The sequence below is a fragment of the Homarus americanus genome, unplaced genomic scaffold, assembly GCF_018991925.1.
Source record: "Homarus americanus isolate GMGI-L3 unplaced genomic scaffold, GMGI_Hamer_2.0 scaffold42643, whole genome shotgun sequence".
NCBI classification, from domain to species: domain Eukaryota; kingdom Metazoa; phylum Arthropoda; class Malacostraca; order Decapoda; family Nephropidae; genus Homarus; species Homarus americanus.
Genome location: NW_024747582.1, coordinates 254,741 through 280,676, shown reverse-complemented (window position 1 = coordinate 280,676; position 25,936 = coordinate 254,741). Strand labels below are relative to the sequence as shown.

At 37.9% G+C, this 25,936-nt stretch overlaps 1 protein-coding gene across 4 annotated transcripts; it reads left to right on the top strand.

The window, feature by feature from the left end:
• Positions 1-17,163, top strand: LOC121879747 (negative elongation factor E-like). Of its 4 annotated transcripts, none has more exons than XM_042386516.1 (8): positions 1-69; positions 6,382-6,443; positions 9,905-10,087; positions 11,670-11,777; positions 13,056-13,258; positions 14,110-14,164; positions 15,844-15,955; positions 16,803-17,163. In XM_042386516.1, the coding sequence occupies exons 1-8, from the start codon at positions 21-23 to the stop codon at positions 16,871-16,873; spliced, it is 843 nt and encodes a 280-aa protein (XP_042242450.1). In that variant the 5' UTR covers positions 1-20; the 3' UTR covers positions 16,874-17,163. The 4 variants fall into 4 exon arrangements, with proteins under 4 accessions (XP_042242450.1, XP_042242448.1, XP_042242451.1 ...); XM_042386514.1 differs by lacking the exon at positions 6,382-6,443 and adding an exon at positions 8,161-8,342 and having other exon boundaries at positions 8-69; XM_042386517.1 differs by lacking the exon at positions 1-69 and adding an exon at positions 8,161-8,342 and having other exon boundaries at positions 6,388-6,443.
• The last annotated feature ends 8,773 nt before the right edge of the window (positions 17,164-25,936 follow it).

The following is a 25,936-nucleotide window of genomic DNA, read 5'->3' as shown; positions in this document are numbered from 1 at the left end:
CACTAAGTACATCTAAAAATATGGTATCCTACAGTCTAGACCTGGCACGGTACAGACTACATCTTACACGTGAGTCTACCATTACCTCAGGTTCTGTATAACATAAACGGGTCTCTCCCATTTATCCTCAGCTGATAACCCTGCCCGGTACTCTTAAACACAGCTACAGTATAACTCAACTACTGTACAACCCAATACAATACTCAAAGGATACATTATACTTAATATATTACTAACGAAAACTTTCAGATTAGATACAAAATTTAAACAATAAGCCAACATTCCAATCCAGATGAAAGTAAGGCGTGACATTTACACATTATCATCACTATACGATCATAATCATCGAGAAAATGTTAAGAACATCGGAGTTACTTGGCTTTAATAAACAAACCAACGAGTTTGACATAATAGATGGTATAATGAGAAGTGTTTACTCAACAAAGTTATCACGCCCACAAAACTGTACACGTGGTTAAAAGCTTGAATAGTAAGAACAAATACAGAGTACTTAACGTGTTCAAGTTCATATACATTGTTCAATTAACTTTAAGCTGCCTAAGAGCAAAGTTGAACACTAAAACAGTGACATTATCATGGTTCAACAGCTAAATTACCAAATGTTTTGTGAACCATCAATCACAAGATGTTACAAATGCCATTATAGCCCGAAGCAAAATGCTATCACATTTTTTTTATTAATTTATGTTTTGTTTTGCATATATTGTACTGTACTGTACAGCTAATGTTAAATGCAGTGAAAGTATTTATGTAGCCATTAAAAAAGTGACATATAACCTAATTACTATAATGAAATTAAGCATTAATATCCGAAGAGACGATGTTGTGCTTCAAGTAACTGGCCACTTACACCAAGGACTATAATTGGCCGGGTATAACAAAATGGTGCCTTATGTTCTCATAGTCCCCCAAAATAAGTGATACAGTACAGCAAAAGGACAAATATTACAAGGAAACACTAGGGGGGGGGGGCGGCCATTTCGCTGATGAAATGGACGAAGCAACTCATTTTTTGAACTTATTAGCAATGCACAGATTTTCCTTTTGCCAGACATGGCAGGTGAATGTCTGAGGGTACTCCATACAACTGCCTTACTTTGAATACTTCAGAAAATATAGCAAGTTTCTCAAGGTGTAAAGCGTCAATGGTGAATTAAGTGATGTAACACTGGTTTTTTCTTATATTTGGGGCAACATTATTGTGTTTTTTGTCAGACAGTCTTCTGGATGGCCTGATATTGGCTGACATTGCAGAATTAAGAAACGTAAGCAGAATTAAGAAACGTAAGAAATCTTCCCTCACGTCTTGAAACATGCGTGGTATTGACACCAGAAACCCATTTACCGATGTACTTAACTTTAATTTTTCAAGATTATTAAATAAGTTCCTAGTTCTTTTAGGCCACATATAGCAAGATGAATGTCTCACCTTCTTGTAGCTACCAGGATATTGACAAACATTCCAGAATTCAGGAGATACAAAAGAAATATGAACAAGTATCTCGGCTTGCCTAATCTGTTATCAGAACGCTTTCGGATATTTGTCCAATTATCACAAGTTTTCTTACCTCTGGGATATCTGTAATACTTGATGTGCTCTCTACTTGGGATTTGAGCTTTGCTGCTGCACCCGTATATTGCACAAATAACAATAATTGTTGATAAACTTAATCAGGGGAGCAGACGCGCGCACACTCGGAGGTTAGCACATGAAAAGTGGCGCCATCGAGCAGTGCATTGTGGGTAAAACAAGTGCTTGGTGAACTATCCTACTGTCTCTTATCCTTGACTTACATCTCCTCGACCCACCACAGGTAAGGTAAACCCTCAAGGACCCGTGAACATATGTTATCATCATCTATGAAGAAAATCATTACGTGTTGTGCATCAGTGCGAACACAAGGATTCACCGTCTACACTGGGCAAGCTGAGAATACAAACAATATCTGGGGATTTCATATAACGTACGGTACAGTCACCCAAAAAAGTCCTGTCGCGAACCATGAACCCCGAGATTCAGACTCTTGAATCCGAAGCATTTATGGACAGAATAATGTATATGTGTCTACTGCTTCGGGTTCACGAGTCTTAATCTCGGGGTTCGTGGTTCGCGACAGGACTTTTTTGGGTGACTGTACCGTCTCCCTTTATACTTGCTTCAACATCCCTGTTATTTTACCCACTTTTCTGAGGCTCCTATACCACTATCCACCTCACTAAAATATAAGAGACAGGCAGATAGTGAAATAGTTGGTGTATGTTCAAGGAGATATTTCAACTAACTTAACTATACTAGTAAAAGTTTAGGGTAAAATACACACAGGAAAATGTGTGTATCCAAGAAGTCATCTTTGGAGAATAGTTACCGTATGTACTAGGAGACATCTTAAACTAGTAAACATTTGTGTTGACATATATCTTAACATGCTAGAAAACATTTACATAACTGAAAACACTGTGGAGCAAATCTTGTACAGTACAAACTCAAGGGGGTTTGAGTACACTGTTAAACAACCAACGTCGACAATTCCTGCCCAATAAGCTACACAGATCTGGGTTCCACAAGTGTATGTTATCTACAACCTCAAAAAATCAATCTTTTTACATTACTAAACTTGTGAACTCAACTGGAAAACATCACTACATTAACTGGACATGAAAATGGTACAATAGCGGCAGTAGTTTCAAGGACTCCCAATCAGGAAAATATACACAACTGCCAAGACTTCCTAACTTATATAGATCCTGAAGTAGACACACCCAAGTTAATCTAACCTAACATAATCTAGCCTCACTCCCACCCCACTAGTCGTGCTAGATGATTAAAGTGGAATAAGCTGAGGGGTGTAACCATTAAGTGATCCATATATACTAAGTAATGCCAACTGTATATGATCTTGACCCCCTCAAGACCATGGGGCTGTAGCGTCAGAAGCCATGACAAGCGTCTTCTCCAACGTGACTCACCCAAACAATACAACTTAACATCTTATACGTAACAACTTTCCACACATTTCTTGTTATTTTTGCTGTCGCTCTTACCAACATAACTGACTCTCACCTTGACACCTTTATTACATCAATAAAACACTGACATTGAAACGTTCATCAAACAGCCAATGTGACTTAATGACCAAAAACCCACATATTTTTTTGCACTTAAAATTCATATTATTAATCGAGATCATATGAACTACTGGGAAATAACATTACACATATTGTACACGTCAGTGTGTTAGTATCGACAGGGACGACTCACACAACACCTGTTAACCAGACTAGTGCTTTAAACCTAACACCACGCTTACCTTAATGGTGCACCTAACGCCACGCTTACCCTAAAGGTGCACCTAACACCACGCTTACCTTACCTTAATAAAACCCCTAACACCACCCTTACCTTAATGTAACACTCGCATTATGTCAGATTTAATCCCAGATATACAACACTTTCACGCTAAAGTTTACATCAGATTTTACCTTTGTGTATGATTAAAACTGAATCACGTACTGGTATGTTTCTAGTCAATAACACACACATACAGTGAGGGAGGGTGTGGCTGGGCTGAAGACCAGGTGTGTTCAACAGGGATACACTTTCTCGAGTAAAGGTCACCGGTGCTTGGCAGAAGCTCTCACTTTCACTATTGTACACACACTCTTTTCTTCCACATCAGATGTTGCCCTCAGAACACCCAACCTCTGCAGACGACCATGCCAATCATTTTGTCATCACTACATGTTGACAGTATACAGTAATTGTAACTATGTTCAGTGAAACCAACTCCTACAGGAACAGGTGCTCATATCAAATGTTAAACTAGTCAGAAAAAAGTCTTCAGTATAGTGTGTTGCGGGCAATGACCGACCTACTATGATGCAACATTAAATTCTTTGACTTTAAAACCAAAGTGAATGACCACAAGACCAAACAAGACACTTGCTAACATTAAAGAGATCAGTCACAGAAAGCAACTGGGGTACAGCAGCTCATCTTACAACCTGCAATTCTATGATAGAGCAATAGCCACTAAATCACTATTTTCATTGAAATCAAAATTGATAGTTCCAACAATGGCCTCCAGACACAAAATTTGTTTTGGAGTTTTTAGAAAGGTTGTAGTACTGGATATTATTAACTTTCACCACTACAGTACTGTATTTGGTGATGAAGTAATGGTTAAAACAAGTGATTCAGAGAGTTTTGATCAGTCATCTCAACAGACAATCAACTTAGTGATAAACCTGTATACTGTGAGACAAGAAGAGCAAGAAAAGCAAACACCAGGAACCATACACTCCATGTTAAATTATGTTAGCTGGGGCAGTTATCACCCACAGACATCCCTTATAAAATGAAGAGAAGTGGCATAGCTGCAAGGGAGTAAATCAAGAGGAAAAAAAGTCGGCTAGAGCAAAGAGGGGACTCATATTTCTGCCAGGTGCGTCATATACTGTACTCTTGTTACGGTATACTGAGGCCCCTTGTGTTTAGTGTTCAACAGTGGAATCCTTCAGAGGATGTTATAGTCAACCTACTAAACTATATGCCGTAGTTCAAAATTTTAAGGCAATTCTTTCTAATCCATAAAACAGTTTTTTACCTCTGCAAATCACAGAGTTTACTTCAAGGCCAATTCATTACCCAGTTAATGCTCCCTTGTGATGGACCAATGGGCTTCATCTCGCCATTTTAATACTGGTAATTGTTCCGAGTCAACAAATTACATCACTAACAGTAATTCATAGGTTCACTGTTTCTTGCTTAAACATGTAATACTGTATAACAAAATTTTGGTGGTAAAATCCTATTTAACCAGTGCAATAGTTGCTTATAAATATCGAGTATTTACCACAGTACAGTGAGTCTCTTTGACATATTTTCAAGGAAACATTGGAAGATATTATCACTACCTGCGCTGTATGTGTCTGGTGTCATCTCCATCATTCAACTTTAGTTATGAGAAATAATTTAGGAGACCAAATAATTTGACCCATGATATCTAGAGATGACGATGGAATCAGTAGTGAATGCTCCTTATTTTCCTATCTGTGATTTCTGCAGTACTTTACTGTACTGTACTGTTCTGTACCAGCATTTGATCATTGATGACAGTTTCCTGAACTAATTTTAACGAAGATCAATAACCACAAGACCAGAATTTTTATAAAATCCCACAATCCACTGATGTGTTCTTTGAATATAGATTCAGCAAGTGTCCCTATATAGCCGACCCCTGGAACAGAAGGTACCAAGTCATAAAATAAAAATAATTTGGTCAATAAATCTCTCTCAATACACTTACCCTTCGGCTGGTGATCACTTGGTGTGTGACTTCCAAACCTTCCTTCAACGTAAGAACATCAGGTGTATGCTGTACTGGGATATCTGCAAGATAATACTTCCTATTAGTTATCTATACCATATTAACACATATTACTATATATTTATAAACATAAACAATTAACTACAATAAGAGGGAAAAGTTTAAACAGATAAAATTCCATCACAATTGATATACTGTATTGGGTGGGAGGTGGCCGAGTAAGGAGAGGAAAGGCGTAAAACAGTGGGAAAGTCACTAAAGCATGTACTGTATACTGTAGTCCTTCACCTGTACAGAAGAAAGAGTGAAGCATGTATACTGGTTAAGGATCTGGGTTCATGATTTAAAAGTTATAATATCTAATGTTATTAATGACCTTTGAAATAATTAAGTATATTTAGAATATTTAAAAAGTTAATTACACTGAGCCTTTAAGTTTTAAATCCCCTTTACATACATTATCTTACGAATATAGACGATCATTACTGTATTTTTAAGAAAATATATGTAAAGGTGATTTAAGACTTACAGGCACAGAATAATTTACTTTTTAAATACTCTAAATACCTTTAATTAAAATTAATTATGCAAATTTAAATTATGAGCCCAAATCCTTACTCAGCAAGTAAAGCATTACTGTACCTTTGTGTAGCGCTCACAACCCATGGTAGGACCTTGAGTGCCGAAATGCAAGGTCTTAGGTCAGGATTATTATTTACGTTAAACAATAGTTTTGGGAACGTGAAAATTAACGTGTTTATATAGTAAAGACAGTCTATATCTTTAAGAAAATTTATATACAGTAGAGGTGATTTAAATCTTACAGGCACTGCGTAACTGACATCTTAAATATTCTAAATACAAGTACCCTGTATTGACGGTAAATAACAAATTTCTTGGTGTACAAAGCACGTAGAGACATCATTTTAGGGTTACTATTATCGAGATACCCATCACAATCTAATTTATTTTGATGGATCTTTTCTTACTGTATATTCATCACTGACCCCGACTGACTCAATTTTGTCCTCAGCTCTGTTAATGTTTACGAGCCGGACACGTCCAGGGTGTGGAGACCAACGGCAAGGAAGTTGGGTAAGGTTAAGTAGGTTGTGTGAATAAACAACTAATACATGTCCACTATGAACAAGGTTAAACAAGTTTCTTTGGTGCGGTCTTCTAACAAAGCTTCGGTCGCTTTTTTTTTTATCAACTAAGGTTAGGTTAGGTTTGATTTAGAAATAAGCTATTTTTACATTTCCCCAAACTACACCAGTCTCCACTGTAATAGTGAAATTGCAGAGCTTTAAAACTAATTTTGATTATTGACTCACTCGCCTAACCTACTTAAAATTCTAAAATTCGCTGCATGCCCAAAAACGATAATAATCACCTCAATTTTGGTAGACGAGATGGACGAGGCTGACATACAGGAAACACACGGAGGCTAAATTGTACAGACAAACCTCGTCACGTTCTCTCTCTCACCATGGCCAAGAATTGTGCTCACGCTCGAAGTTCAGTTTTTTAATAATTCAATCCTTGGCCATCGAGACAATGTTACAAGGTTTGGCCGTAAGATTAGCCTTTTGGGTTATTATAACACGAACTATGAAAATACAAAATAATGAAAATGGTATATCCTCGTCCTATAAGAGGGCAATCTTGAAATAAGAAAGCCTTATTTATCACCTGTCGCCAGCCGCAAACTTCACCATTTAATGAAAATGTAATTACCAGTTACATGTATGGTTCAGACATTTTAGGGGAGCATAGAGTCCAGTGAAAATTTTCAAAATCAACCACCAGGCGCAATCTTTGTTAACTTCCAGGCAGATGAGAGTTTCCGTACTGGATCTTCAAAATTGTCGTTTTTCCAGTAGAATTCTCGTGCGTTTTTATTAAATATATATATTTTTTAATTATTGCTCTACCTAACATCATTATTACGTGTACCTGGGGTTATTTATTGAAAACTTATCCATTAAAATTTTCTTCATCAGACCGGTACCTTTGTATTGACGTCTAATCAGATATATATTTACCAATTTTATTTTGCAGTAACATCATATCCTTTATTACAAAAAATATTAGAAGGAAAACAAATATATACCCTTCTAGAGAATCAATATGAATAAGAGTAAGCAGCAACTTACATAAAACTCACATCATTCTTAAATGTGTTTACTCATGCAGATTAATAACTCAGTAAGACCTCACTAAAAATATATATTTTCAGTGATTATCATTAGCCCTCTACTTCAAGATCCTCCTCTGTCAAGTTGTGAAACAATTGTACATTATTAGTTATACGCGCAAGCATATCTTAAGAGGGCGAAAATTTGGCACCTGACCCTCAACTTCTGAGGCACCCTATGAGAGGAGAGCTCCATTTACAGTGTTAGTGTTTAGCCTATTTCTTTGTTTGGTTTTGAAAAGATTAATTTTGCTGAATACTCTTTCACAGTCAGCGTTACTTCCTGGACTAAATAATGTGGTAATTACGGCTTGTTACTACCGATTAGTAATGGATATATAGGTCGACAGATACATATGTTTAGATAGATGAGTAGACGGATACATATGTATAGATACGTAGTGTGATTGTTTTAATCGTATAATATATTGCCTTTACTTAAGGACTAAGTTAATACAGCTGAGACAAAGGTGACGGGATCACAATTCCCCAAATGTGGACTTTATTCGTAAATCGTAATCCCGCATAATGGGATATATTTTAAACGTTGCAGGATACCAAAATTATATATAAAACTACTAAAGTTAAAAAAAATAAAAATGTAAACCTTTTCAGATCCGGATTTATTGTTTATCACAACAAATGAGCACAAGAAGGTAACAGAGGAGAGACAACTTGTGGCAAACTTCAGTCAAGTGACTTATAAAGCGGAGATAATGGTGTATTTACATTTTCCAAGTAATCTAACCGAAGAAGAACAAATGCTTCAAGCTAAGTATCAAAAACTACGAAGGAAGGTAATAAAGAAGAGTAACTATACCTGGTCTACTATACCTGACATGTCTACAATACCTACAATGTCTATATACGCGGTCCGACTAATTACCCAAATGTAGCCGCAATGAAGTCAAATGATGGTCGTACAACCGTAATTCGGGCTGTGAATCACTTCTCGATTATTATTTGGTGTCATAAAGTAAAAAAAAAATTGGTAAACTTAATTTAATCCGAGTTGTGTTGTGTTAGGTTAGATTAGATTAGGTTAGGTTAGGTACATGCACTCGATCTATTAACTCAGATTAAATTAAGTTTACCAATTTTTTGTGACTTTCTGACACCAAATACTAGTCGAGAAGTGATTTGCAGTCCGATTTATTCATCTAGGACCATTATTTGACTTCATTCCGGCTATATTTGGGTACATTTGGGTAATTAGTCGGACCCCTATATACGTGCCAAGCTAATTGTTAACTGAAGATTTTACTGAATATCCATCCATCTATCATGACAACGTAACATGACTGGTTGGGTGGTATTGTGCTATAGGTTCCAGAGATGTTCAAGACAATTTAGGTATTATTTTAGTTTCGGTCATCCTGGGAATCTTCGGGTGCATATAGTTCTGTGGCTATGTTAGGTCAGGTTATGTAAATACACGGATGACAAACTATAATTTTACCAGTACTGTAGTATATGTTTGTAATAAACTCCACTAAACTAGCTGTTCTGGCAGAATACAGGCCAAGAGAGTTGCACTTAAACCAACTATTTTGGGCTAATATTCGTTTAATGGCTGCGGTAAGATTTTCTTATTTGTATTTTCTCGGATTAATAAAAAAAATACGAATATATTTCTTTCCTTTGGCAAATTAGAATTAACGTTAGGTTAGGTTACATTACGTTAGGTTTCAACAGTGTTTAATAGTTGAAATTGTTATGAGAATAGAGCCACAGCCATTAAACGAAGATTTGCCCTATTTTGAGCTTCACGGTAGTTGTGTACAGCAGTGAAGATAATACTGGATGATGTTTGTGTACATAAACCAGCAACAGGAGGAAATATTTTGATTGAAGGTAAATGTCGTCATATATTATGCGCCAGGTGGCATGCACGCCCCTAACACTAACTAGAGGAAATTTCTTGAGGGAATAAAAAAAATTGCACAAGGAACACAATGTGTAAATAACTTTTACTATTATTTATAGGCAACACCGATAAGTTCATCGTGTCCTCCTTGTGTGTTTCTGATTGGACGGTTATCTTGTATTTTATTCTTCTAAAATTAAAATATATTTACTTTTTGAGTTGTGTAGCCATGTACCCTAAATAAAAAACATAAAATTGTTCACTTTGGGACTTGCTAAAATGATAAATGATATGTGATGTGAAAACTATGTCATAATATTAGTAATGGTTAAGGAGAGGGTCGCCATTTTATCTTTTATAATTTTTGATGGGGCTTTAGAAATACTGTATGTTTGTATTAAGGCAGAATACAAACCCTTCTGAGTGGACATCAGATTGTTATGTCAGCAATTCTTATTTCTTTTATTCATCGTTTTAATTTTATATTTCCAGAAAAAAGCATTGCATGCCTTGAAAGCACCAAAGCAAGAACCCGAACCACTTGTGCCACTAAAACGACCCATGGAAGCAAAAGATGCTAAAGAAATGGCAAAGAAGCTCATCAAATCTGGGGCTATCAAAGTACCTGAAAGACCTCAAGGAGCAGCTGAGAAGACGACCTTTAAACGATCAATGGTAACAAAAGTGTCTCTCTTATGATATAAAAATCTATACAGTTTGCCATTATTTTAATATGATACTGTACAGCGGTAACGCGTGTGTTTCCACCAATAAGTTTGATACTCTCCAGTTTCCTCCTGTACTAACACTGGATAGACAAACTACTCGAATGGCTAGTAAGCTGATAAATGAAAAAAAAATAGAATGACAAATGGGATACAATGGAGTGAGGCAAGTTTCCTTGTACCATGACACAAAACAGTTAAGTAATAGGTTTAGTCTTAAATAAAGATGTTCTTCTTTGTAAACTCTTTTCTCCCATTTCCTTGTTCACTTACTGATGGATTATTGGTTATACAGTACTGTACAGTATATCATATTACAGTGAAACCTCCATATAACGGACTTCACTCTCCATATAATCCGTTAAATGGGAGGTTTCATATGTAACAGACCCTCGATATAATGGGCTTTTCTCACCATATAGTCATTTAAATACTCTAATCTGTAATCTCATCTCCTAGGTATTTCACATTTTTTATTTGTATTATTTTTTTGTACTACCATTAATTCCTGCTGACTTATCTTCCCATATAAAAATAAAGGAAACTGGAGAGTGCAGATATATTCAGGGAATCAGTTTGTTAGTACAGTACCAGATAGGTATTCATGATAATTTTATCTGACAGGATAAAGCCATCATAGACGAAAATTGAGGGATTTAGATCAAGAAAGCCAATGATGTAACAAATTTACAATGAGGCAACAAATGGGAGTTTGTATGACCAATGTCTTGTGTTTTAATTTTTGTGGAAAAGCATAGTACTGTACTTACTATGGAGAAAAGTAAAGTGCCAAAACTATGGTGTGCCACTGAAAGTACTATATGGAGAATACACTGACTGGTTTGAAGTGGAGGGATTGCTGAGATGAATGCATAATCATACTAGACCCTTTAAGATTTACAGCGACCACGTAATGAGGCAAATAATGGAGAAGGGAAGAAAAAGGAGGAGGGAATGGGAATTGATGACTCTCTGCAGATCTTGATTTTGCCGATGAGTGAGATTACTGTACTAGCATGTGTGTGGTTGGTGATATGTAGTTGGGATATTGATGAGGACAATAATGATACAAAACTTTGAAATTATAATGGTACAGAGTAATTAACAGAAATAAGTATGATAGGACAAACATTGTTATAGTGAAAATTGGTCTGTTTGGGGAATATAGTAACATCAGATGGGAAACAGAATGAAGATATTGAAAGGGGGAAGAAGGATGCTGTGAGGGCGTGAGAGCTACTGACAAAATCCTTGTGGGCAAGTACGGGATTCAGTATGAAGCCAAAGATAAGGATATTTAATGCTTTTGTTTTGACTATTCTGCTGTGTATAATATTGTGAATTAATAAAAATTTGGGTGGTTAAAAGAATTAGCAATCTGCATTGATGAAAGTATGTGAAGATAGTAGACACAAATGACAATAACAAGTTGGTGAAGATTTTTTTTAGTATTGTTAGAGACAGATGGAGAGGTGGACAGTTCAAGTGGTGGACAGAGCAGTATGTAGTAAGTTTCTTTTTAATCTTTACAGGGACTTGAACGAAAATTATCCGGGACAGATAAAGCTCCATCTGGGTATCAGCCATTCTCCACTATACATCCAGAAGAAGAGATCCATGAATCTAGAGTGAAGGTCAAGGTAAGCTGAGTATAAATTTGAACCACAAGTTTTTGAGGGAGACGTAAAAGTTCCAATTTTCATATACACTGTACTACACCTGTGACATGTAGTAAACTGTGTGACTCTCAACTGACTCTTCCATACATCTAAATTCACAGTCTTATCCTTAATAATTTTCTGAAGGGTATATCTGCCTCCTTATATCCCAGTCCTATTACCTATTGTCATTTCAAGTTCTCCCCCCCCCCCAAAAAAAACATGATTTATATACAGTATATACAGGTACTCCTCGACTTATGACATACTTGACTTACGACAACCCGGACATACGACAGCCGTGGTCGTATAAATTATTTTTCAAATTACGTATTTTCTAGTACCGACATTAGTGATGGCGCTTTGTACTGACAAAATTTTTGTTTGTAATTCCCTTTAAAATGGCGGGCAAGCTTAAAAGTGAGAGTTCTCATGGTGCTGAGAAGAAAAAGAGACTCCCATTTTAGAATTTCTATGTATTATTTTCGCCTTTTCGACTTGCGACCATGTCGTCGGGACGGAACCCCGTCGTAAGTCGAGGAGAGACTGTATATAAATTTACCCTTTTGCTGTAAACTATTATCTCTGAAGCCAAATGTTATACCTGTACTGGCCCCAGATTTTTTTGTAATTGTATTATTATTTCCATCTTCTGCTATTAACTTATACTTCTTTCATGTACATGCAAGTAGTTCAGTACAATATCATCAGACTGGCTCCAGCCTCCAAGTTTATTTTCTATACGATAGGAATATCAAACATAATTAAGTAGAATAAGAAACTTAACAAATTATTCAAAGGCAACAATTCTGTCCCATACCACATGTCCAGATCTACTAAGTTGCCCTCAGTTAAGAAAGGTTGTGCTGTACTCTCATGTTTTATAATCTACCAAACTCTGTCAGCAGTGTTGTACAGCTGTTGCCTTGTTTCACCCATTCATATTCATTAAAATTCTTGCCTTTATACTTTTCTGTCCTTTATTAACCTCAGGACTGTACTCAATATTACCAGCTGAGACGTCCTACAATATGTACTGCTTATAAAGATGCATTTACGTGTGTCTTTCTCATCGCAACAAGAATTACAAAGCTTTCACTCATTCCTCTATGTGTTCAAACACATTTCCTTCAGTCATTATTTACCAAATCCAAAAATGTTCCTTTAATCCAAGTCTGTTTTTATTTCCACTTTTATAAATATTTGCTGTACACTGTAGATTCTTATACTGTACTGTATAAATATTTGTTCACATTACAGCAGAACCTATACGACAGCTTTGTGACAGCCCGAGACCGAGAGGAACGTGGAGAATTTACCCGAGATGGAAGAGGGGCAGATGGCAAGCCTCGGCAGGGACACACTATATACGTCTTTGGTCATAATATATCAGAAGAAGTCCTGAAGAAAGCCTTCTCAACTTTTGGAAATATTGTTAATGTTAACATGGAGATTGAGAAAAAGTATGTTTTTAGTAATATTGTATGTACAGGGTGGCTCATAAGTTGCACATCATAGATAAAATACATTATTACAGTACAGTAAATTTTAAAATGTTTCACCTTCTACTTCCAGAAACATATTGACTCTTAGAGAACACAATGTCTTAACACTCATTAGCTTGTCTTTGGTAATGTTACTGTATTCAGATGTGATGTGCTTTAGTTCTTCTATGATTCTTGGATGACCAGGTGGATGACAAACTTTAGGTGTTAAACTGACTCTTCCCTCTAGTGTTGACAACTGTGCCATCTTCATTAATTTGTTATGATTCCTATGGTCAGTCACTTATATTAATTTGTCAGAGTGTGTGTGATTGTGCTTGTATGAGAGACTTGTATCATATGTCTACCTTTAGGAGGTTCTTAAGTATATCACAAGTTAGATAATTATAAGAGTGGGTCAATCTTTCAGTGACATGACTTGCTTGTGATGTGGTGATATGAAATATGCCATTATTTTTCCTCTGTGTGTTATTATTTTTGATGGGATTATGAACCCAACTTTAATATGTGTGTACACTCGCTAAAAGATTATTGTGCATCTTTATGGGGTTATACTGTACAATATGGCACACCGGACCAAGAAATCTGATAACACTCATCAAGGCTTCTGTCTCAGTGATTGGTGCAAATGGTATCAGTGCCAAGGGTGCAGAATATTTTTTTAGTGAGTGTACATGACCAGGAACTAGTCAGTGATATCAATTTTATAAAGGAGAAATTATTCTTATATTTTATTATTGTACAGTGTATGTATTTTTCTTCATCTCAATAAAGTATAGTTTTGTGAATAATTTTTTTTTTTATTGCAGTTGCGGATTTGTTACATTTGATAAAGTTGAATCTGCAGAAAAGGCTATTGCGGACGTAAGTTTCTTAGGTGTTTGTTTGGCTTTGAAGCTTATTTAGGAATTTGTATTCATGAGTAAGAATTATACAGTATACTGTACTGTACTGTGATAGAGCTTCTGTACCTTATGTACCTAAAAGCCTTATCCCATTGTACAGTACAGGTATTTTACTAGATACAGAAGAATCCCAGTTATCCAGTACAGTATCTGAGCAACCGGTAGATTCAACTAACCGGCACCAAAATGCCACGCTGGCTGTGTGTACAGTATGCCAAGATGCCACACTGGGAAGGAGGGGAACCATGCAGTAATAGCCCACTACCTCCACACACCATGTTCTTCATTTATCTTATTGTTATATCTTTATTTCTAAGCCACATCGTTTATATAATGGAATAAGTGTTAAAAAAGTTTCTTTTTCTGAGACACAAATTTGCGAGGTTAGCCTGTAGCACTGAGCATTGTAGGATTTATTGGGGGATCCTAAGAGTGAGTTTCAACCAACTGGAAAAAACTATTTATCCGGCACCTCTCAATCCCCGTAGGTGCCGGATAACTGGGATTCTACTGTAGTTAAAATATCACAGTGATATCTATTTTCCATCTTTTCATCTATTAGAGGTGGAACAGTGCACAAGATAAGGAGAACACTGTACAGGACTACTCTTTCAGTGTCTGTACGAGTATGTGTCGCTTCACCTGTAGAGTAACAAGGACCCGTGGGCTGTCTTGCAAATGTTTTCTAAGATGAGAGCATATTAAAGGGCTATAGGAACACTGTTTGAAGCACATGACTAGTGATAAATTGGTAAGAAAGATTTATAACAGTACGGGAGAATGCATGAGAACAGGAGTAAGACAGAGAAAGACACGGACTAGTTAGTCGGGTGGAACGCTACAGTATACGACGTTTCACGATGCTTGAAGGATGGCTCGGTATGGAAAGGCTTTGGAGGTGAAGTGAACTGATAAAACTTTACTGAGGGATTGTGAAGCAATGTAAAGGCTGAATATTTTCATTGTGTAGTGCATATAATTATGAGCTGAGGACACGAGCAAATGTTGTTCTATTTCTTGTCTTAGTCATTTCCACCACATGTCTTGCACTATACTCTGAGGTCCCCATACCCTTTGAGCAGCTTTTCACAACTGTGTTAGAGGAATAAAGTCATATTTGCTGAATGTAATTATACAGTGGCCACTCCTTTTACTAAAGCTCTACTTGTGATTAACTGGATGATATATTTATTTTATTTTAAGTTTCAGGGATGAAGGCCATTGATTAGTGAGGTGTGAACATAAAAGGATTATATAGTAGTTTAGATAATTTCAAAATTTTTGGTAATTTCACTGAATTTTTGGTTATTCTAACTGTAGTCTCAAAGAACTACAGAGCCATTAGCTGTAAATTTGTGCATTATACTACTAACCAGCAAGTGGTGATCCATTATTAAACCAGAGTGCAGTACAGTACAGTACAGTACAGTACAGTACAGTACAGTTCTCTTTTAATAGTACTGCCCTGGGTTACTGAGGCAAACTGACCCCACCCTTCTGTTGTCAAAGCATACGTATGCAAATATTACACATTTATACAGTACAGTAGTTAGTTACAGCTATATTGAATAAATTCCTGTCCACCAGACAAAGTTTTAGCAAGAGGCTTAACTAATGTTACCCCTTTCTCAAAAACAGATGAATGGCAGTATGGTGTCAGGTATTCAGCTCAAGGTATCTCTTGCTCGTCGCCAGCCAGTTATAGATCCCATTAATGATGCATCGTCATCAGCAACATGGTCAACAATTGGTAAGTGATTAACTCATTTCCTTTACAATCCTGAGCAAGTTTCAGGAGTCACATTATTGTTTTTATACAAATTCTACTCTGATGTACAGTATGTACTGCCTGGCCTCTAGGCCAATGGACTGGCTCAAATGATAATTGGGATGGTTCAAATTGTTCTCAGAAGAAACTCTCATGTATCATATGATTGGAAAATCATTAAACAGAATTAACTTAATTTTTAATGATAATTGCATCATTTCATCACTTAGTCATTGTGCCCTTTAATATACTGTACATTATTTGAGCAACAGGTCCCTTGATCTCTAACCATAGTATACCTGGACACTACCATACACCTTTTCCTTAGTCTTGCCTGAAGACTGTACTGTATATTTTGTTGTATTGTTTGTGATATAGTTGGCAAACCACTTAATGATGCCTTTGGTGAGGAGTACAGTATATACTGTAGTTATTTAAACTTTTTTATCTTACAGAACTCACAATTATGCAACAGACATAACCTTTTAAAGAATATTGTATTGTTTTTAGGGTTACTGTCATCGATTCTCAAACTTACTAGAACTTTGATTAAAAACTCCCACAATTATAATAATACAATATTCTGACCAGTAATCTTGACCATTCACATCACTTTATAATACAGTACTTCCTGTTAAGTATACTGTATATTCATACATGATGTGACTACTTTATCCATAATCATTTTTCAACCATTATTTAAACTTATATAAACAGTATTATTTGTCACATGATTTATTTATAAGCATTATTTAAACTTATATAAACAGTGTTAATTGTCACTTGATGTATTTACAAGATATATTTATTCCATTAATGATTCTTGCAGCTGCCAGTCACTCACAGAAAGGCTCCCACAAGGACAAGAGAGATCTGGTGGTTTACGATGATGTCTTCTGAATGGTCGATGCCAAGGTCTTACCAAATCCTCAAGTTGTATATTTCTACTTTTTTAACTCATGCATTCTTTGAAAAAATATCTGACCCACCAACTGTTATTTTTTTCTTAATGTTGTGCTACACATGTATGGCAACCTGTTCATTAGAATCCGTTAGTGTGACTGAGTTATAAATATTAAAATGTGAAACTCTCATCAAAATAATATACTGTACTGTAGTAAAGTTGGTAAGTGACTGCAAGATAAACCAATGATATTGTTAAGTTAGTTTGAATAAAATATGAATATGAAGTTGGTTTTTATCTTATTCAAAACAACAAATAAAATAATTTATAAAAATACTTAATGGAAAAGATAGAATTATTTGACAATGTGGAAGTTAACAGAAGAATGAAATAAGAATGTACAGTATTACAGAAGTGTCTGACCATTACCTGGTACACGTGAGGTTAATCATGTATGTAATAAAAGTTATGAATGTTAGTGTATTCAGTTTATCTCATCACAAGCTATGGTTGATGTGCCTACCAGACTAATAAACGGAGGGTGAAATTATGTTACGGGCAAGATTTAACCTGAGGACCCCTGCAGTATGCTAATTGTTCTTAAATCATTTGAAGTTCATCTACGAACATACACTGATATGAACGAGGTTAAACTTTAAATTTACAGTATTAACCTGATGACTTATTTTTTACTTTTGTTTACTGTATTTTGTCATTTTATTTCTTCTTCTCTCTTAAATTAAGTGATTATAGATGTATATAAGGACTTAAGCTATTATATAGTAGAGTTTTAAACATTGTTCAGTAAGTACAGTATGCACATAGCTGGTGTTCCGACTTACTTACATTTTTTACTTAACCTCCCCAGGAAAGGAACTTGTTCATAACCCAGGGACTGCCTGTAATCAATGATGCAGTTTTGGTGTTTTAGGTTAAAATACTGTATATTGGTTTAAATCATTTCAACTAAAATATGCATAACTAAATTATATATCAAGTAAAAAAGGTTGCATCTTGAAAGACACAGTATGTACAGTATAAACAAAGCACAGGACTAGAGGGGGTTAAGGCTCAGGGTGTGTCAACCCTTCTGTTTATTTCCTATTTTATCTTCTGGTGTTATTCAACAAGTCACTTGAACACAAGAAGTGTGCAAAATGATCACAAATTTCATTTAAAACAGTGATTCAAGGTTTGACATTAAGGATAACATTTATTTTGTAAAATTTAAATCAAATGTGGAAAATAATTTTGAGTCCATGACATACAGTATATGATGTGTAACATGGTCGTTTAGTGTGACTTACAGCTTCTTTGTTGGCCATTAAAAGGTCATGAATACCCATCTGTATGTACTGTATTTACCTGTGTACTGTAGGCTGCCCAATTTCCAGTGTGGGCAAGTTTTTATTCCAGAAATGAAATTTGATGATGAATCAAAGTGAAGAATGAGGCTATTTAACACCCATCTATGACCTTATTCTATTTATTGAATACTATAGGAGACTGTCAAGGGGATGTGATCACCATGTAAGCTCCTACAGTATTTGACACTGATGTGGAGTCAACCAAACCCATATACAGTTAATCTGATTATGTAATGTAAAATCCAGTCACAGTCACACTACAACTCATGATTAAGGAAATTATTGCAAAATACATAAAGACATCTGTAAAACAGAGAGACAGATAGATCAAGGAAAAAATGCAGGTGACTAGCAGAAAAAGGACAATTATTACTTGAAGTGTGTGCAAAGAATACAAGGGATCAAATGAGATGATTGCAGTAACACACATGCGAATAAAAGTGTTACCAACATGACGTAAAAGAGATCCCTTGAATATTTTTCCAAACATCAAATTTTACCACTACTGTACTGTACTGGACAGAAGCAGCCCACTTGATTCTGCTACTCCTCTCACTTCAATTTTCTTATTTTCGTCAGCCTAAACTATACTGTACATCCATATATTCCTCATGTCTTATTCTCTTACACCCAAACAGTGATGCTGTATCAACTATTGCCATGTACTCCCTGGGCCTCCTCTTTCTCTTTCCTAACATACTCACTGCCAGGTACAACATACAAACACTTTCATTTGATCAATTTACTTGTATGTATACTGTGCTGTACACTTGTATTTTACTCACTAATAAGTTTATCCTACTAATATATCTCCCTTTCATTTTTAATTGCTGTTCCATCCAAAACAGTTTGTCTTTAAGTATTTGTGTTAACTTTTTACCCAATTTCTAACCTTCTCACCTTTTGTATCTACTTTATTTTCCATTTAATATTCCTGTACTCTTGGTTCATCACTATGTACTTTCAACAGTTGCCCGGATGGCATGTTCCCCAAGTGTGTTGTTACACAGCACCATTAGAAATTTCAGCCATTCAGTGCACAAGCTGCCTCAGAGCAAAGCCAGGAAGAAGACAGCTGGAGCTATTCATGGACAAGTTTAACATATCTCCTACAGACGAACTCAAAACTCTCACACAATACATTAACTATGGACCTTCCACTGCCCACTTTTGACTCCCTGCTCTTCAGTACAATATATTTTATGTAAATAGTTCATTGATCATCTGGAGTTTTATTTGCGTAGTTTACGACAATGTTATGTTTATTATTTACCGGTCATTCAGTTTATGGAATCAAGAACAATACAGTAATGGGTTTCAAAATAGCCTTTGGGAAGACCGTCAAGAACAATGGAGGGATCCTACACTGGCCATGGCCAACTCTAGTTTGGGTGGTCATTAAACAAACACTTTAAGGTATTCGTCTTTTTTGACAACCTTTTTTTTTATCTATAAGAAAACGTTTTTGTGAGTCTAAGAATATCTATAAGTTTAGAGCAATAATAAAAATACCCTAAGTGGATATGACTTTGTCGGTGGAATTTAATGGCCAGAGGGGCTGGAGCTGCCATGACAACACTATTAACTCAGTCCATATATTTCACCATTTTCAGTCTTCTGTTAACCATAATGCCTCTTCGCCGTTCATGATAAAAGCTGTCTCAGTGTGGATCTAGGACGGAAGGAGGGGGACGGGGGAGATTATCGACGCACGGACAAAAGCTAAGAATTAAGTACTGTATCTTTGTTACTATGAGTTAGCAGCCACCAAGCGTGGGTACCATGTTAGCCAGTGTTTACTTCCTTCTTTAGTAACAGTTACAGGTTGTAAGTTAGTGTTTTCTTAGTAGCGTTCATTTGTTGAGTGAATTGAAGGTTAACGCTAAAAAGTGTTTTCCCAATGAAAGAAGGACGGTGTCAATGTCAGGTTTGTTGCGGCTGCTGCTGTGAAATGTACTAAAGTTTGTTGAATTTAGTTCAGTTTACTGCATAAAAGATATATTAACTTTCTGGCATGTTGTAGCAGCTTCTCACCGAGACATGTTGTGAGTCACTCAGTGCGTTTATGCAGCTGAAAACTGTCAACGTGTGGTAAAAGTCGAAGGTGGAGCGGGAGTATGAAGGTCGTCCCCACAACCATTAAGCACTTCATTATGGGGACGTCGCTTTAACACCAGAAGATTTTATTCATCACAAGAGACTCCCGTACACAGGGGGTTAATAAAGTATCACCACTAAGGGTAAACTATGCACTGTGTGGAATGTGATATTCTGCGCGTCTTATATACGGTGTCCTCCCTTGTCTTCTTTACATAAGGATTTCTCGACTACCTGTATGTAACAACAAACAGCCACAATAATTTCTCATAGAGCTTCACAAACGTCAACTCACTGACACACACATACAGTACACAACCACTATCTAAGATAACGTCACCCTATATGTTGTATATATTTCACCATACCAACACTTAATATCAAATGTTGAAAAGTGATTCTCGTAATTAAGACTTCCTCAGTTATTGAACGTTCATTATAGAGTTCGTGTTCATCACCTCTCTTGGAACCTAAACAACACAAACTTTACATATACCGTATAGCTCATAATTTACGTTTGGATGATTTATTTTAAATTGAAGGTAAAGTTAAATCTGAAGTAGGATATTTTGAACTGTTTACATTATATGATGTAGGAAAACCCTCGGTGGCAGACAATTCCACTCGCTACTGTTCTGGGGCGTAAATAAATTCTGGGAAAGGTTTAGGACAGGCAGATCAGCTTCACTCACTGTAGGTGTAAAGAGAAATATTCATTTGGTGTTACCTGCCTTAGTATATCCCCAGAAACATGTGTTAATGTTCACTACAAATATAACAACGTGAATCTCCCTACAAGACACAGAGACTTTTTTCTCCAGTCTTATATGGTGATAATGGCGGCGCGGTGAGGTGCTGAGGTAAGGGTCCCTCTCAAGCACCAGGGGACACACAATCAATAACACCGTGTTAATAGGGGCGTATCCAACACCTATCATGATTGGTTACACATTCAAATTATCTGGTTCAGGCTTTTATGTACAATTATTTGAAGCAGTTGTAAGTGGTATAAGTTATTGGCTTAAACCCAAACACACGACTTGACAAAAAAAATTAAATATTCCAGATTATTATCATGGATTCTCAAATAACAAAATTAAAAAAAAATGCAACATGATTAATCTGAAATGTATATAATCAATAAATTTCTACATACAGTATTATCAATTTTTTACCAATACTTCCTCACAAACGCCAAAATACATAATCACGTTATATTTCCACGGCTGAGATTAAACACAAATGATGAAACAACTCCAATAACTTTATTCTTCACCACGAAAACATTTACAAAACAGACTGATTATTTACCTGACTGAATCAAACCTTTTTTTTTGGGGGGGGTGGTGGGTTAGGTTAGGGTGCAATAAGCTTCACCACAAACAGGTTATTTTACATGAAGCCAGCCACCACATAGCACAGCACCAGCTTCAACTGAACACCTAACACCAAATCTCTAACATCAATCCAGTAATATTAATATGCCTTTATTTCCCTCTTTGCTCCGCCTATTTTGACCTACCCATTAGCTGCGACCGGACTGTATGATGTCATGGCTCGCGCGGTAATTAGCCAATCAGCGCAGAGGCCCAGACGGTCGGGGTTGGTTATTGGGCGGAGCGATGAGCGCGGGAACAAATGGGTCAGAGGCAGACCTGCTCACTCACAAACTCACCCTGAGGTCACCGCATCACCGACCTCACCATACTCACTACCTATTGGACCTGAGGACACCACCCCCGGCTACCCGTACCCCACCGGCATGTCGACGCACACGCCATCACAGTCACACTTAGAGGTATGTCCCTCAATATGTGCCTCCCTCCACCCCTACTGTACCTGTCCCACCACACCGTATCACCTCCACTGTACTCCGCCACGCCTAGTACATTGGCAACCTTGAGCCTGGACGCACTGTTTGTAAACTTTGTGGTCAACCAGACTCTCAGCCGTTACCAACACCTCTTCCCTCCCTGACCGGTTATCCCTCCTCCTAGTGACAGGCCTGGCACTAGGGACCTGCCACACTTCCATAAACAGATAAATTGTACCGGGAATTTTCCCCCCACACACTCGTCATTCTGTCACTTTATGTAACTTGCTGACAAAACCCATGACCCTTCAGCCTTTTACGCCCTTAATGCAGGGGTCATAAAGGCAAGCATGAACTCTGCATGCTTCCCAGATGGGCGCTGTAAACGCTTCTGCGCTTCACCTTGCACAGGATGTAACGGGGTGCCCAATAAACTAGCCCCCTCGGAGGCAATAAAAAAAAACAATCTCACCACACCACACCGTCACTCACCACACCACGTCACCACACCTCACAACATTACCAAATTTACCTGGGGTGCCTAATCTTCAGGTGAACCAAAGTTTTGTGTAGTGGGTGTTAGTGTGACTGTACTGGGTGTGTATACTCAGTGTAGTTACTGTAACCTGTACCTCGTGTAGTTACTGTAACCTGTACCTCGTGTACTTACTGTAACCTGTACCTCGTGTAGTTACTGTAACCTGTACCTCGTGTAGTTACTGTAACCTGTACCTCGTGTAGTTACTGTAACCTGTACCTCGTGTACTTACTGTAACCTGTACCTCGTGTAGTTACTGTAACCTGTACCTCGTGTAGTTACTGTAACCTGTACCTCGTGTAGTTACTGTAACCTGTACCTCGTGTAGTTACTGTAACCTGTACCTGTGTAGTTACTGTAACCTGTACCTCGTGTAGTTACTGTAACCTGTACCTCGTGTAGTTACTGTAACCTGTACCTCGTGTAGTTACTGTAACCTGTACCTCGTGTAGTTACTGTAACCTGTACCTCGTGTAGTTACTGTAACCTGTACCTCGTGTAGTTACTGTAACCTGTACCTCGTGTACTTACTGTAACCTGTACCTCGTGTAGTTACTGTAACCTGTACCTCGTGTAGTTACTGTAACCTGTACCTCGTGTAGTTACTGTAACCTGTACCTCGTGTAGTTACTGTAACCTGTACCTCGTGTAGTTACTGTAACCTGTACCTCGTGTACTGTAACCTGTACCTCGTGTAGTTACTGTAACCTGTACCTCGTGTAGTTACTGTAACTGTAACCTGTACCTCGTGTAGTACCTCGTGTAGTTACTGTAACCTGTACCTGTGTAGTTACTGTAACCTGTACCTCGTGTAGTTACTGTAACCTGTACCTCGTGTAGTTACTGTAACCTGTACCTCGTGTAGTTAATCTTGTATTTTTCTGGCCGTAATTATTACTTATTTCAATCTTGTTATACTTTAATTGCTATTTAACATCCGGATGAGCCTAGTGGATGAATTAACAGTGTATTATAATTATCAAACATGACAGATAATATTAACAATAATCTTCACCTTGTAGGGATTATCACAACGAATAACAATAATCTTTTCTGGTCAGTGAATATTTCGTTGAGTCCGCCATAGTGCTTGCCTCCGCTCTGGTTAACATTCCTCTCAATAGATGGCGCGTGTGGTCCCTTTTCTCTCTCTCTCTCTCTCTCTCTCTCTCCACTGCACTTGCTTCCCTCGGCTCTAAGATCACTACACTATATCCAGCTGGCAAAATATATTAAAAAATGACTTTACGTTAAAATATCACTCCAGTACCAATTATGATAATACCATTTTCTTAGTTTCAAAGAAGTTATAGATGCTCACAATAAGTCACTGAATGAAATGACGTTAATACTCATTAATTTATGCCGGAGTTGTGTTGGATAGTGAGCGGTGATGTGTGTGTGTGTGTGCTCCTTTCTCGCCCTCACGCTTCTTTCACACACACCTCTCACGCACTGCTCTATCCTCTCACACTCATTCTCCTTTCACCCCCTCGCACCTGTACTCTCCCTCCTGCCTTCACCATTACTGAGTAACCTCCACCCTATGGAGGTCTTTGGTACACCCTGAGAGCCCATCATAAAGACAAACTGACCAACACACTGACCCACAAACTAAATTGCCCGAACTACTAATACTGAGATATTTTTGTACGAGGTGTGAGTTGTGCTGCTAAGCTGGGGGAGCAACCCCCCTCTCTGGGGGAGGGACACCCCCTCGCTGGGGGAACACCCCCCTCTCTGGGGGAGGAACACCCCCTCACTGGGGAACGCCCTTCACTGGGGGGAGTTACGCCCCTCACTGGGGGGAGGAACACCCCACTGGGAACGCCCTTCACTGGGGAGGAACGCCCCTCACTGGGGGGAACACCCCTCGCTGAACACTCTCCCTGACACCCCCTCACTGGGGGGAGGAACGCCCCTCACTGGGGGGAGGAACACCCCTCATTGGAGGGAGGAACACCCCTCACTGGGGGGAGGAACACCCCCTCGCTGAGGGAACACCCCCTCTCTGGGGAACGCCCCTCACTGGGAGGAGAAACACCCCTCACTGGGTGGAGGAACACCCCTCACTGGGGGAAGGAACACCCCCTCGCTGAGGGAACACTCTCCCTGAGGGGAAAGGAACACCCCTCACACCCCTCACTGGGGGAGGAACACTCCCTCACTCACTGGGGAGGAGGGAACACTCTCACTGGGGGTAGGAACACTCCTCACTGGGGGTAGGAACACCCCTCACTGGGGGAGGAACACCCCTCACTGGGGGTAGGAACACTCCTCACTGGGGGTAGGAGCACTCCTCACTGGGGAGGAACACCCCTCACTGGGGGGTAGGAACACTCCTCAATGGGGGTAGGAGCACTCCTCACTGGGGGAGGAACACCCCTCACTGGGGGAGGAACACCCCTCACTGGGGGAAGGTTTACCCCGGACTCTTCTCCCGCCAATAGGTGATGCTTGTTGTCATGTTAAGTCAGTTGTCCTCAGTGCTTGGTGAGGCGAGACCCTCTTCCTGTGCGCTGTACCATCATCATCATTTGTGTCACAGTTTTAGTATTATAATAAGTAATCTTATATTTTTAACTTCCATTTTTATAAAAGCCAACAACATGAAACTTATGGCGTGACAATAAACCCGACTCTAAACTGGTAACTATTTGTTCCACGTTAAAGAAGGTGTAGCCTCTCCTCTCCACACGTCGGGCCTAAAATATCAGCCTTGGTGTTTATATTTGACGTCAGATGTGTCATATAAGAACATGAGAATAAAGTAAACTACAGAAGGTTTATTGACTCATACTAGGCAGCACTGTTTACACCAAGCCCTTATCACTCATATATCCGCCCAACCTATATATGAAGCTTCCCAGCGTGTTCCAGTTAATGATGGTCTTTGGTAACTTGTCTATCCATAACTGTTTCTAAACCAGTGTTCACATAACTCGCGGGTAAATCTAAATGTGTTTAATTTAACACCAATGTTACATGTTCAGCGTCTTAGGCGGACCCGTTCACCTCAAGGCTCTGTCAGGAACTTGGAATAAATCTTATACAACAACACCTTAATCACCAAGTTAAGACTACACTCTACTTTTACCTACGATTATACTGTATAATAATAATAAACAATATCAACAACAACAACAACAACAACAATAACAACAACAATAATAATAATAATAATAATAATAATAAACAACAATAATAATAAATAATAATAATAATAATAATAAACAACAACAAT